The sequence below is a fragment of the Tursiops truncatus genome, chromosome 15 (genome assembly GCF_011762595.2).
Source record: "Tursiops truncatus isolate mTurTru1 chromosome 15, mTurTru1.mat.Y, whole genome shotgun sequence".
NCBI lineage: Eukaryota > Metazoa > Chordata > Mammalia > Artiodactyla > Delphinidae > Tursiops > Tursiops truncatus.
In genome coordinates, this window is record NC_047048.1 from 16,459,729 (window position 1) to 16,472,322 (window position 12,594).

The 12,594-nt window shown below is 53.4% G+C and overlaps 1 protein-coding gene across 26 annotated transcripts; it reads left to right on the forward strand.

Moving 5' to 3' along the window:
* The first annotated feature begins 45 nt into the window (after positions 1 to 45).
* Positions 46 to 12,594, forward strand: ATXN2L (ataxin 2 like). Of its 26 annotated transcripts, none has more exons than XM_073792144.1 (24): positions 64 to 524; positions 2,022 to 2,058; positions 2,276 to 2,332; positions 2,419 to 2,490; positions 2,890 to 3,040; positions 3,442 to 3,566; positions 4,421 to 4,512; positions 4,960 to 5,160; positions 5,771 to 5,946; positions 6,116 to 6,226; positions 6,782 to 6,976; positions 7,065 to 7,136; positions 7,389 to 7,459; positions 7,634 to 7,929; positions 8,008 to 8,077; positions 8,458 to 8,604; positions 8,729 to 8,801; positions 8,895 to 9,082; positions 9,434 to 9,563; positions 9,654 to 9,775; positions 9,941 to 10,153; positions 10,280 to 10,523; positions 10,796 to 10,832; positions 10,945 to 11,594. In XM_073792144.1, the coding sequence occupies exons 1-23, from the start codon at positions 229 to 231 to the stop codon at positions 10,825 to 10,827; spliced, it is 3,171 nt and encodes a 1,056-aa protein (XP_073648245.1). In that variant the 5' UTR covers positions 64 to 228; the 3' UTR covers positions 10,828 to 10,832; positions 10,945 to 11,594. The 26 variants fall into 26 exon arrangements, 23 of the variants coding, with proteins under 23 accessions (XP_073648253.1, XP_033696632.1, XP_033696641.1 ...); XM_073792145.1 differs by having other exon boundaries at positions 11,074 to 11,594; XM_073792146.1 differs by having other exon boundaries at positions 11,097 to 11,594.

A 12,594-nucleotide genomic window follows, 5' to 3' on the forward strand; every position in this document is an offset into this window, starting at 1 on the left:
CTTGCTTTCCTCCGGCCCGCGAGACCCCCTCCCCTTCCGCCTCGCGGCGCTTCCTCGCACCGCGATCTTCTCTCTCCACCCCCGACACCGCGGGGCTCGCCCCCGCCCGCCAACGGCGGGTCCCCAGCTTCCCAGTCCCCGTCGTTTCCCGCGCTCTCCGGCGGGGGCCCAGCCCCGGCTTCCTCTCTCCCTCCCTTCCCCCTAATTCCCCTTCCGGACGCTGCCATCATGCTGAAGCCTCAGCCGCCACAACAGACCTCCCAGCCCCAGCAGCCGCCCCCCACGCAACAGGCCGTGGCCCGCCGGCCTCCCGGGGGCACCAGCCCTCCCAACGGCGGCCTCCCGGGGCCCCTGGCCTCCACCTCGGCTCCCCCAGGGCCTCCCGCCGCTGCTTCCCCCTGCTTGGGGCCTGCAGCCGCTGCCGGGAGCGGGCTCCGCCGGGGAGCTGAGAGCATCTTGGCGCCGCCGCCGCCGCAGCAGCAACATCAGGAGAGGCCAGGGGCAGCGGCCATCGGCAGCGCCAGGTGAGGATGGGTGGGTTTCCGGGCGCTGGAGCCGAGGTGGCTGAGACACCGCGCGAGGCGGACTTCCAGCCTGGCCACCTTTGAGGGGCGCCAGGGGGAGTGGGGAAACCCCGGGAAGCTGGGGTTGGGCTCCGCAGGTCCAAACAGGTCGGAGGAAAAGGGCCCCCGGATGGCCACCGGGGCATTTAGGGGCCGTGTTCACCTCTGCGAGCCTAGTCAGGGCTCGGGACCTGGGCTTTAAGGGCAGGCAGGGCGCATCCCGCCAGCGGCGTCGGAACGAGGAGTCTGGGGGGGGGTGAAGAGGTGATCGGGGTCCCCGGCTCCATTACCACGAAGGGTCTGGCGGTCCCCGGCTTCAGCCAATGGGGAGTCAGCTGCGGGAAGGGGTCCCTGGCCGTAGCCAATGGAGGGGGGCGCGCGGCCCACAGTTTGGCCAATGGGGAGGGAGGGACTTGGGAGCGAGTTGCTACCTCCCCCTTCCCAGTCTGGCCAGTAGGAGGGGAGCAGGGTGGGCGGGGGGACGGAAGGAGGGACGAAGCTGGGAGGACTGCGGGTCGGGAACCTCCAGCGCGCGCGCGCGCTCTTCCCCTACGTGTGCGCGGATGCTGTGTCTTATGACCCGGCCATTCTCCAGCCCCGGGTAACATATAGGGCAGCTGCTGGGAGTGTGCGTGGACGGGATCGCCTGGTGTTGTTGGATGAGTGGTGGACACCCCACTCGGTTTCTTCTTGTGTGGGTGTATGGAATTGAGAGTGGAGGTACACGCAGGCGCAATGGGTTCTGATCGCGTGAGGGGGGGGGTTGGAAGAGGCCCGTGGGCTTTAGTGCGCAGGCGCAGACCGGGCGAGGCTTCCCGGTGGATAGGTTTTGCGGCTGCGCTGTCCCCCAGCCCCGCCAACGGCCCCCCTGATCGCCCTCTTCAACCGCTGGTTACATCACCCAGCGAGGAGCAGGGTTACCGGGCGATAGGTGACCCCTCCCAGAGTGGGTAACAGGCTGAATGAGTAAAGAAGTCGAGAAGGGTGGATTATAGAGGGAGTACTCCCATCCTCCAGGGTTTAGGACGTAAAAATGATGGTCTTTTCTGTTTCGGAAGTAATATGCCTGAGCTAGGTAGTTCCAAATCTGCACTCTGTGAGTTTCCACCTTTACATCGGGGGTGGGTTATTTGTTGTCGAATATTGTAGCATTTGTCTTTTGGAAGCATGCAGCCCTGGCCCTCTTGCAGAAAGTGAGACGGTTGTGTTGAATTGGCTTCTTAAAGCAATTGACAACTGTTGATGATTGACTGGCATTTGGAGAAAATGGCTTTTAATGCCTGTGTTTCTCTCTCTATAAAGTGAGAATTTGAAAATCTTATTGATTAATTGGTTTGTACCCTAAATGATCATCTTCACATGGCATCTGGCTCTAGCATACCAAGTTCTTTGAAATCAGTTGTATAAGAGGGATTGAACATATTTAAATAACTAGTTTCTCATTTCTTTCTCTTACAGGGGACAAAGCACAGGAAAGGGACCCCCACAGTCACCGGTGAGTGCCTTTTCCCCCCTGCCTAAGGTACAGAGACCTAAAAGATGTATATGTGGGGGTATAGGGCAGATTAGGTGCAGAAATAGTCAGATGGGTTCAGAAGCGCAAGGGGCACAGCACATACAAGGTGGGTGTGCATGGAATGTGGACATTTTGAAGGAAGGTGAGATGGTGACTGGCTGTTCCTTTATTTGTCCCTCTCCTGTGTTACTGACAGGTGTTTGAGGGTGTCTACAACAATTCCAGGATGCTGCATTTCCTTACAGCTGTTGTGGTAAGTGGGTACCTAACCCCTAGGTTGAGGAATGTAATGCATCAGTTTGCTAAAGGCACTCTTCTTACCCCCCGCCCCCCTTTCAGGGCTCCACTTGTGATGTAAAGGTAAAGAATGGTACCACCTATGAAGGTATCTTCAAGACCCTGAGCTCAAAGGTCAGTGTATTCAAATTAGCTTAGCTTTGGAGTTACATGGGAGGAAGAGGGAGAGAATGAAATAGGCTCAGTTGCAGATATAAATTGAGTGGTGTTGGTCAGCATTGTGGCTGTACTCATTTTTGTAGGCCTGTGCCGGAATAGTGCTGCATGCACTTAAAAGATATGGGTTTGAGATTTGAGGGCTCAGTACTATGATGTTAAAATGCTCAACTTTAAAGATGTGAATTTTTAAGTTTGGGACTTTGGCTAAGTCCTGTGGCTGGTGTTGAGAAGACAGTGCACGTGGGAATGTGGTGTTGGGGAAAGTTTAGAAAGGGTAAAACAAAAGTAGTCATAGTTTTGTCTTCACATTTCTTGATCCTGACCCTTGGGTGTTGGGAAATGGGACTTTTGTAGTTTGAACTGGCAGTAGACGCTGTGCACCGGAAAGCATCGGAGCCAGCAGGTGGTCCTCGTCGGGAAGACATTGTGGACACCATGGTGTTTAAGCCAAGTGATGTCATGCTTGTCCACTTCCGAAATGTTGACTTCAATTATGCTACTAAAGGTATATTTTTGGGCCAGGGTGTTATGTCAGACCCACTTCTTGAGTAGAGGGCAGAGAACGTGATGACTTGTTTCTCCTCCTCCCTCCCCTTCTTTACCATCTTCCTTTATCTCTGAGGAAGATGGCTAGATTTTTCTTCTTGAGAATATGTCTTAGTGTCTGAGATGCAGGGGAAGGAGTTCCAGCCTGTGTTGTGGTTCTTCATAGTCTCCTTGCTTTGTTTCCAACTCCTTGCTCCTTCTGAATTCTTAGAATGAGGCTTTTTATGCCGTACCCCCCCTTGCCCCCACCCCCCAGACTCTGGCACACAGAAACTTTTCTTTACTCCTGTGATGGGAGGGGTGTTGGAAAGAAGGCTGTGAAATATCACCTGACTCCTGATCTTCAATCTGCCCTCACAGACAAGTTCACTGATTCAGCCATTGCCATGAACTCGAAGGTGAATGGGGAGCACAAGGAGAAGGTGCTTCAGCGCTGGGAGGGGGGCGACAGCAACAGCGATGACTACGACCTGGAGTCTGACATGGTACAGTCTCCTTCCCTGAGAACCTGAGAGCTGGGGAGCTCTGCTCCCAGAATGTGGGTTGTTGACACTGCATAATTCTTGGAACCGAGCGTTGCTGGGGTGGGCGGCGGGGGGGGGGACCACTTTTACTATTGCTTGTTGATGGCAGTTAGAGTCCAATGGAAAATACAGAAAATAACAAAACAGAAATACCTGTTCTTCCATCTTCTGTGATTGACAGCTGTTAACCTTTGCTTCAAGTCAGTTTCTTTCCAGCCTGGAAAAACAAAAATATATAGATGAGATTGAGTACTGTGTAGGCCCATTTTCCTTTATCAGAACAACTACTGTGAACATTTAAAGTTGCTCATTAGTGAGCGCATTGTTATTTCACTGCATTAATTTGTCTAGAATTCACTTTTCTTATAGATTTTGAATTTTTCATGTTGGTCTGTGGATCTAGTCATTGCTCTTAACTGTTGCGTAGTGTCCTATTTATATACATGTACATGTATGTATATACAACAAATTGTATTTATCCCTTTCCTTACTGATTGGTGTTTCTTTGGGCATTATTTTGGTATTGAAAATAGCGCCTTAGTGAATTGTTAGAACATGTATCCCCATGTACGTATGCCAGAATTTCCCTGGGATATAAACCTGGAAACGCATGTTAGGTCTTAAAGACTTCTCTTTTGCTAGATATTGCCGGTTTGTACTACAGTCCGTAGTACTAGTTGACATTCCCACCAGCTGTGTTCCTTTTTTCACTCTTGATTTGGTCAGATTTTTAATCTTTCAACCTGATGGATGACAAAGACAGGTTATTGTTGCTTTCCTTCCTGGGTTTTAAAACATTCTCCCTTTTCCTTTAGTCCAATGGATGGGACCCCAATGAAATGTTCAAGTTCAATGAGGAGAATTACGGCATAAAGACCACCTATGACAGCAGTCTCTCTTCTTACACGTGAGTGTCTTTTGGTACTTCTCATGTGGTACAGCTTGAGGTGTGGGGTCATCAAGAGAGGCGGGTGGGTCTCTAGGTGGAACATAGCTTTTGTACATGCTTTTCTGGGTGCTGGGTTGCCCACTCTCCACTCCTGATCTGCCTGTGAACTGCTCCCTCAGAGGGTTTCTCTTTTAACCTTGATTCCATGAGTAGAATTAACTGCTTTCTTGTCGATACTTTTCCTCTAAAACCTTAACAGATTTATATATGTGTCTAAGTGTCCCTCAGATTCAGAGATAGGCCTTGCTGCTCTGCCTGGGACCCTCCTAAATGCCAGTTCAATACATGCTGAGTTGTTGAAGGGTTTAAGCACCTACATATCTGAGCTGGTGATGGGACTGATAGAAATGTCTTCCCTTTTTCCCCTCTTGTCCTGTGGCACTGGGATGGTCGTGGTCCTCTCAGGGTGCCCTTAGAGAAGGACAACTCGGAAGAATTTCGTCAGCGGGAGCTGCGTGCAGCCCAGTTGGCTCGAGAGATTGAATCGAGCCCCCAGTACCGCCTGCGGATCGCCATGGAGAATGATGACGGGCGCACCGAGGAGGAGAAGCACAGTGCAGTTCAGCGACAGGGTTCAGGGCGAGAGAGCCCCAGCTTGGCATCTAGGTGATTACTAGGGGTGGCTGGTCCATGTGGGGCTCACCGTTTGGGCCAGGGCTTGGGCCAAGAGCTCGGTATACTCTTGTTGAAGCCTCACAGCCATATAGGTTTATACATAGTTATTCCTAGTTCTTAGGTTTAGGAGACTGAAGTCTAGAATCATTAGGTAATTTGCCCAAGGTAACAAGGCTAAAGCTTATGGATTAAGGACAGGTTTTTCTCAGCTTTTTGATACATGTTCTTTTTTCCTCTGCATATTCATTCATATGTTTTTCTACTCTTCCCTTTATGAAAATGAAACCAAAGTGTATAGTGTCTTATAAAAGCTGCACCTTAAACTACAGTGTGAAACTACCTTTCTTGTAGGCCAGGAGGGTTAGGATTGTGGAGTACTGGCTGCTTTGTTCTGGTCAGGGGTTGATGCAACATAAGGGCATAATCCTGGAGTCACAGAACACATAACCAGGACAGTTCGTCGAGTGCAAGAGTGCAGACAGCCGAAACCAGGCATAGTTGTGTGTGTGTGTTGAGGCAGGAGGTAGACTTTAGGAGGAGGGCTTCATCTTTGTAAAATGTGTTTTGTGGCTACTTAATGTTATTTGAACTCTCTCCCCAGGGAGGGAAAGTATATCCCTCTACCCCAACGAGTTCGGGAAGGTCCCCGGGGAGGAGTTCGATGCAGTAGTTCTCGGGGTGGCCGGCCTGGCCTTAGCTCTTTGCCACCTCGTGGCCCTCACCATCTTGACAATAGCAGCCCTGGCCCAGGTTCTGAGACACGCGGTATCAATGGAGGTGAGTTATGAAGCAGACTTGCTGGGGGCAGGGAACAGGAAGGTAAGGAGGTGGGGAAGACAATTAAAAGGATTTAGATGGGTTAGAAGGAAGGTGTGTTGATGGTAATGTAATAGCAAGAACTCTGCCTCTTTTTTCCCATCTTTAAAAAAAAAAAAAAAAAAATTAGGCCCTTCCCGCATGTCCCCTAAGGCACAGCGGCCTCTGAGAGGTGCCAAGACTCTGTCTTCCCCCAGCAGCAGGCCTTCTGGAGAAGCTTCTGTTCCACCTCCTCCTGCAGGTAAGATTCCAGTGGTGTTACATGAAGAAATGGATAGAAATTTGTGAAGGGATGTAAGCATGTCAGTTGTTAGAATGCTGGGATGGGAGGCAGTTTCGAGATGTGATGAAAGGTGTTTTGGAGGCTTGGATTTATGCTTTTTAGGAAATAATTTTTCAGTTTCCCTCGTGCAGAAATCCCAGCGTGGCAATCCATGGGTTGTGTCTGGCCAGCAGATGTCTTTTGTTTAAATTAGTTGCCAACATTTTAAGACAGGAGAAAACATAGAAAATTTCTAATTTCTTTTGAAATACAGAAAGTTCTGCCAACACTGAACCTGTCTTGCTGCATAGCTCTGGTTGGCTGGAACTGAGTCATGCCTGTCCCTTTCAGCATTCCAGTCTTTCATGGTAGCCATGAAGCCATTTTACCTGCTTACCCTATCTGCCTTGCCCTTCTAAGTATTTAGGTTTGTGACCTTGTGGATAAACTTTTCTTGGTGTTTCTGGTGAGTCCCCGGTACCCATTGCTCATTGACCAGCAGTAACTATCACGTCGCTCTCCCTTTTCTTCCAGTAGGCCGGATGTACCCCCCACGCTCTCCCAAGTCAGCTGCCCCCGCCCCAATCTCAGCTTCCTGTCCTGAGCCTCCCATCGGCTCAGCAGTACCGACCTCTTCAGCTTCCATCCCCGTGACATCATCAGTTGGGGATCCTGGAGTAGGCTCCATTTCCCCAGCTTCTCCAAAGATCTCACTGGCACCCACAGATGGTAAGAGCCACCTGCTTGAGGGCCGTGGACAGTGGGAAGTGTGGTTCTGGAGAGAAGGGCCTTCATGCATCTCTCCTTTCTTGTTCAGTAAAAGAACTCCCAGCCAAGGAACCTGGGAGAACGCTGGAGTCCCAGGAGCTGTCCCGGATAGCAGGGAAAGGTGAGGATTTTTTTTTTTTTTTTTTTTTTTTCTGCCAGAGTCTATTATCCCTTGGATTAGGACAGACTTTCAGTTAGGAAAGTTGTTGGGATTCAGAAGAAGACAACGTGTATCAGCCCTCTGATCCTAACTTAAAGGGCTCTAAAGAGCTCTTCTTCTTGTTTTCCGTGGTTTCTTTGTCCTTTGGGGTGCTGTGTAGCCACCTTCGAGAAAAGAAATGTATATTTTTTCCTTTTTTGGTATTTCTCATAGTCCCTGGCCTTCAGAACGAGCAGAAACGCTTTCAACTGGAAGAACTGAGAAAATTTGGGGCCCAGTTTAAGGTGAGAAAAGTGTGGGAATGAGCTAGGATGTTAGGATGGAGATGAAGGGGGTTATGGAATAGGCACTGGTGGCACCAAGAGGTGAGAGCAAGCAAAGATGAAGGAAGGAAGGGGGGCTTGGGGTCTGGACTGGACAGTACTCTGTACGTTGTGTATGTGTTTCTCTCCTTCCAGCTTCAGCCCAGTAGCTCCCCTGAGACCAGCCTGGATCCTTTTCCTCCCCGGATCCTAAAGGAGGAGGCCAAAGGGAAGGAGAAGGAGGTTGATGGTCTTTTGGCTTCAGAGCCCATGGGGTCCCCTGTTTCCTCCAAGACAGAATCCATATCGGATAAGGAGGACAAACCACCCCTGCCACCAGCAGGAGGCGCCGAAGGGCCGGATCAGCCCCCACCGCCTTGCCCAAGCCAAACCAGTAGCCCCCCAGTGGGCCTTATCAAGGGAGATGACAAGGATGAGGGCCCTGTTGCTGAGTGAGTGGGGTGGGGAGCTGGGTGGGTATCGGGTGATGAGGGGAAGCCGTGAGCATTTACTTTATTTTTCTCTCATAGACAAGTGAAGAAGTCAACATTGAACCCTAATGCCAAGGAGTTCAATCCCACTAAGCCGCTGCTGTCTGTGGTGAGATGGGCTGGGGGCATGTGGGCTTCGGGTTCCGTGAGGGAGACTTGGGAGCAGGTGCTAGAGCAGTGCGGGGCGGGGGCACCTGACTGTCAGGCAGCGAGAGGTGACAGAGTCTGGTAGTTAGGACACGGGCCCACTGACTCCGCGTGATCCTCTGTGCCTGCAGGCTTTGTGATCTCAGGCCACTTAACCTCTCTGTCTCAGGTTCCTCACCTGTAATTTGAGAAAGCTCATCTCATAGGGTTTGACGTGAGGCTTAACCAAGAAAAAGCATAGGATGTGTTGGGCGCACAGCACTCCGTGGATGCTGTTGACTGGGGGGCGGGGTACGAAAGTCATTAAGATATCTTACACGTGTCCTCCTTTGTCTCTCACAGAATAAATCCACCAGTACTCCAACTTCTCCTGGGCCCCGGACTCATTCAACTCCCTCCATCCCGGTGCTGACAGCAGGCCAGAGTGGGCTATATAGCCCCCAGTACATTTCCTACATACCTCAGATCCACATGGGACCAGCTGTTCAGGTGAGAGAAGAGACTGGGTGGCCCAGGGTAAGAGGTTTGGCTGGGCTACCTGAGGGACCGAGTCACACCTGTTCTGAGCATTGATAAGCAAGTCGTTCAGTCTCACCTGTGTTCTTGTCCCTAGGCACCTCAGATGTATCCATATCCTGTGTCCAACTCAGTGCCTGGACAGCAGGGCAAGTACCGGGGAGCAAAAGGTGAGCAGGGTCAGGAGGGGCAGGCGGTGGCACTGCCTGGTGCCTGCTGGCAGATGGAGCTTGAGCTCTGCACTATTTTCCCCCCACCGGCAGGCTCCCTGCCCCCCCAGCGCTCGGACCAACACCAGCCAGCCTCAGCCCCTCCGATGATGCAGGCCGCCGCCGCTGCTGGCCCCCCTCTGGTGGCTGCCACACCTTATTCTTCCTACATCCCCTACAATCCACAGCAGTTCCCAGGCCAGCCCGCCATGATGCAGCCCATGGCCCACTACCCCTCGCAGGTGACTGAGGCGCGGGAGGAGAGAGGGGTGCAGAGCCCCCGCTTCTTAGGAAGCCCGTCTTCTCCATCTCCCAGACTCCGGGAGCTGGCGAGGGAGGCAGGCAGAGTTCTGGGTGGTGGTGTCCCACTTGGGCTTCAGTCCTGGCTCTGGTAAGACCTGTGCAAGGCAGTGGATCCCTGGGCCTTAGTAGTGCTACACTTTATAGGGAAAAAGACTTAGTAGGGTTATTGTGAACGGGAAGCAGGGTGGTCGTGATGAGACCAGGGTAGCGCTGTTCCCAGGGTGCTCGGCAGCAGGCTGCGCCTCCCGAGCCCTCCGCCGAGCCGACCGCTCCTCTCCTTGCTCCTCTAGCCGGTGTTTGCCCCCATGCTTCAAAGCAACCCACGCATGCTGACGTCGGGGAGCCATCCCCAGGCCATTGTGTCGTCCTCCACCCCTCAGTACCCTTCTGCAGAGCAGCCCACCCCCCAAGCCCTTTATGGTGAGTTCTGTACCCTCCCCCCTCCCGGCTGTGCTCCTCGGCCCCCTCCAGTGTGCTCAGCCCTGATTCTCTCCCCCTTTCCTGCTGTAGCCACTGTTCACCAGTCCTATCCACACCATGCCACGCAGCTCCATGCCCACCAGCCGCAGCCGGCCACCACGCCTACTGGGAGCCAGCCGCAGTCCCAGCATGCAGCCCCCAGTCCCGTCCAGGTGCCTGCCATGGGGGATCCAAGTGGGCGGGGCAGGAGTGAGTGGCTGCAAGAGGGATAGGGTAGGGATCATTCCACAGCGGGGAGGGAGGACCAGGGGTCAGCAAGTGGTAGGCCGGGGGACCGGAGAAGGAAGTGGCACTCACCCTCCACTTCTCCTTGACAGCACCAGGCGGGGCAGGCCCCACACCTGGGCAGTGGACAGCCACAGCAGAACCTGTACCACCCAGGGGCCCTGACAGGCACGCCGCCTTCTCTGCCGCCGGGACCTTCTGCGCAGTCCCCTCAGAGCAGCTTCCCCCAGCCAGCCGCTGTGTATGCTATCCATGCCCACCAGCAGCTGCCCCACGGCTTCACCAACATGGCCCATGTTACCCAGGTAAGAGCCCACGTGACCTGCTTTGCCACAAGGACCTGAACCCTCAGTGCACCTTTCACTTCAGGCTCCTGACACTGGGAGTTTCAGAGCCCGTGTCTGAAAGGTGCCGCTTTTTGTTCTCTGCAGGCCCATGTCCAAACTGGAATCACAGCAGCCCCGCCCCCTCACCCTGGGGCTCCCCACCCGCCCCAGGTGATGCTGCTGCACCCACCCCAGAGCCATGGGGGCCCCCCCCAAGGCGCGGTGCCCCAGAGTGGGGTGCCTGCACTCTCAGCTTCCACACCCTCACCCTATCCCTACATCGGACACCCCCAAGGTGAGCAGCCTGGCCAGGCGCCTGGATTTCCAGGAGGAGCCGATGACAGGATTCGTGAGTTCTCGTTAGCTGGGGGAATTTGGCATGGAAGAGCTGATGGGCTGCAGGTGGGGCAGGATGCACGGGTTCTGGGTGGGGAGTGAGGGGTCTTGGAGGCAGGGCTGTCCCACAGGGCGCCTGCCGACCTGCACCTGTCTGTGAAGTATGTAGGGTGGGCAGAAGCCACAGTCGCCGCCGCCAGGGGCTTGCTCCTGGCTCTGTCCTTTGCTTCCCTCCGTCCTCGCTCAGTTGTGATCCAGCAGCCCCCCTCCCCACTGCCTCCCCAGCTCTCAGTGACCCCGACTGTCTCCTGACTTAGCCGAGGTAAGGTCAGCGCAGCAGACAGGGCCAGGCTGGGGTGTGGGGGGCTGAGCTGGGCACATGAGGAAGGGCTCTGGCTCACTGGGAAACGGCGATTGATCTGTGCTTCTGACAGCCCCATGAGACACCTTGAGGAGGCGCTCCTACCAGCACTGCCCCACACCCCGCACTGGACGGCACTGGATGCAGGGACAGCTGCTTGGGTTCTAATGCTCCTGCTCTCTTCTCTTTCCCCTCCAACCAGTTCAATCTCATCCCTCCCAGCAGCTCCCCTTCCACCCCCCGGGGAACTGAAGATTGTCCTGGCCGCGACCTGAGACCTCCATGAGTGGAGGGAAGAGTGACCTATGTCTCTTCCCCCAGCAGCTCGGACCAGTCCCAGCCCCCCAATCCCCCTTTCCCCCCGGGGGCGGGGGGAGCTGGGGAATTCCTGCCAAGCACCTTGAATGGGAAGGGGGGCCTCAAAGTGGGCAGGGCCGGGGTCCAGCGGGGGTGGGGGGTTCCTGCTCTGCCCCTGCCCATCCCCACCCCATCTTGCCCTTCCATCCTCTCATCTATCCCCCCCGCTGGAGACGAAGATCTTTTATTTTCTATTATTTATAACCTCAGACTTGGGCCCCCTGTTCTTTCTTCCCCATTAACTTGAATGACCTGCGTGAGAGACACAGATGCCCCACAAAGGATGGTTGGACAAGGACTTTTACTTTTTATTACATAAAAATATTTAAAAAAAATTTAAAAAAATAAAATTTTAAACTAACTTAACCCGCTTATAGTTTCCTCTTTGGAGAATAGTGAGATCGCAGCTCCGTTTTACGTGGTTCCCAAGGTGGGGCAGTGTAACAGTACAGCCCAAAGATGCCTTTCTGGCTCTGTAAGTGCTGCACAGGTCACCCAGTCTCTGTGGCTGTTTTCTCCCCTCAAAGTTGGCCTCATAGGTATGGTTTGAGGTTTTCATTTCTGATATAAGTACTTCATGAGTTATGTCTACCTCTTTACACTGAAAAGTACATTTAGTGTTTTGGGCCACTGGAAATAAGGGCCTGACTGGTACACAGCTGAGAGGTCTTGGGTGTGGGTGAGAGCTGTAAGATGAAGCTGCTGGTGAAAGTGGGGAGAGGGCTGAACTGAGCCAGGCTGAGGGGAGCAGGAGCTAAATGAGGAAGAGGGGAGGCAAGTATGGGATGGAGAAATAACAGGCTGCAGAAGAGGGGGTTCTTTCAGAGACGGAATTCTTACTATAGGACCTGGCCTTGGTTTCTTGTCTATAAAGTGAAGATTCACCCTTAGAGGTTAGAGGATGGGACTGGTGTTCAGTTATAGGCAGAGAAAATTGGCTGAGACCAGGGCAGGAAGAATGAAGTTAGATATTGGGGGAGAATTCCCAAGTGTGAGTATCTGAAACCTGGTATTTGGCAGGCATGGCACTGGGGAAGACAGGCGAGGTGTTTAAAGAGGCGAGGAGAGAAGGGGGTTATCTGTAGCAGCTAACTGGCTGTTAGAAACGGGCTGGTGTGGGGTTCCAAGTGGCTGGAGCTGTCTTAGGGGCCATCCGTTGGGGTTGGGAGGCAGCCCATGATGGAAGAAACAGGAGCAGGAAAGCCTTCAACTGGGCTCCTGATGTTTGCAGTGCAGATGGAGACAGGTTTCCGTAGTCCTGGGAGAGGTGTAATTGCAGGCATTCCTGAGTAGCCCTTCTGATGATAATTTATTCCTAAGAGCAGAAGTCTTGAAGTTGGAAGGGAACTAAGCCTCCCCCTCCGTC

Excerpts from the sequence above, each read along its gene's own strand:
- ATXN2L (XM_033840750.2), top strand. The coding sequence starts at position 229 with ATGCTGAAGCCTCAGCCGCCACAACAGACCTCCCAGCCCCAGCAGCCG. Across the intron at positions 4,513-4,959 it reads AGCAGTCTCTCTTCTTACAC|GGTGCCCTTAGAGAAGGACA; the intron begins GTGAGTGTCTTT and ends TGGTCCTCTCAG. Across the intron at positions 9,776-9,940 it reads CAGCCCCCAGTCCCGTCCAG|CACCAGGCGGGGCAGGCCCC; the intron begins GTGCCTGCCATG and ends TCTCCTTGACAG.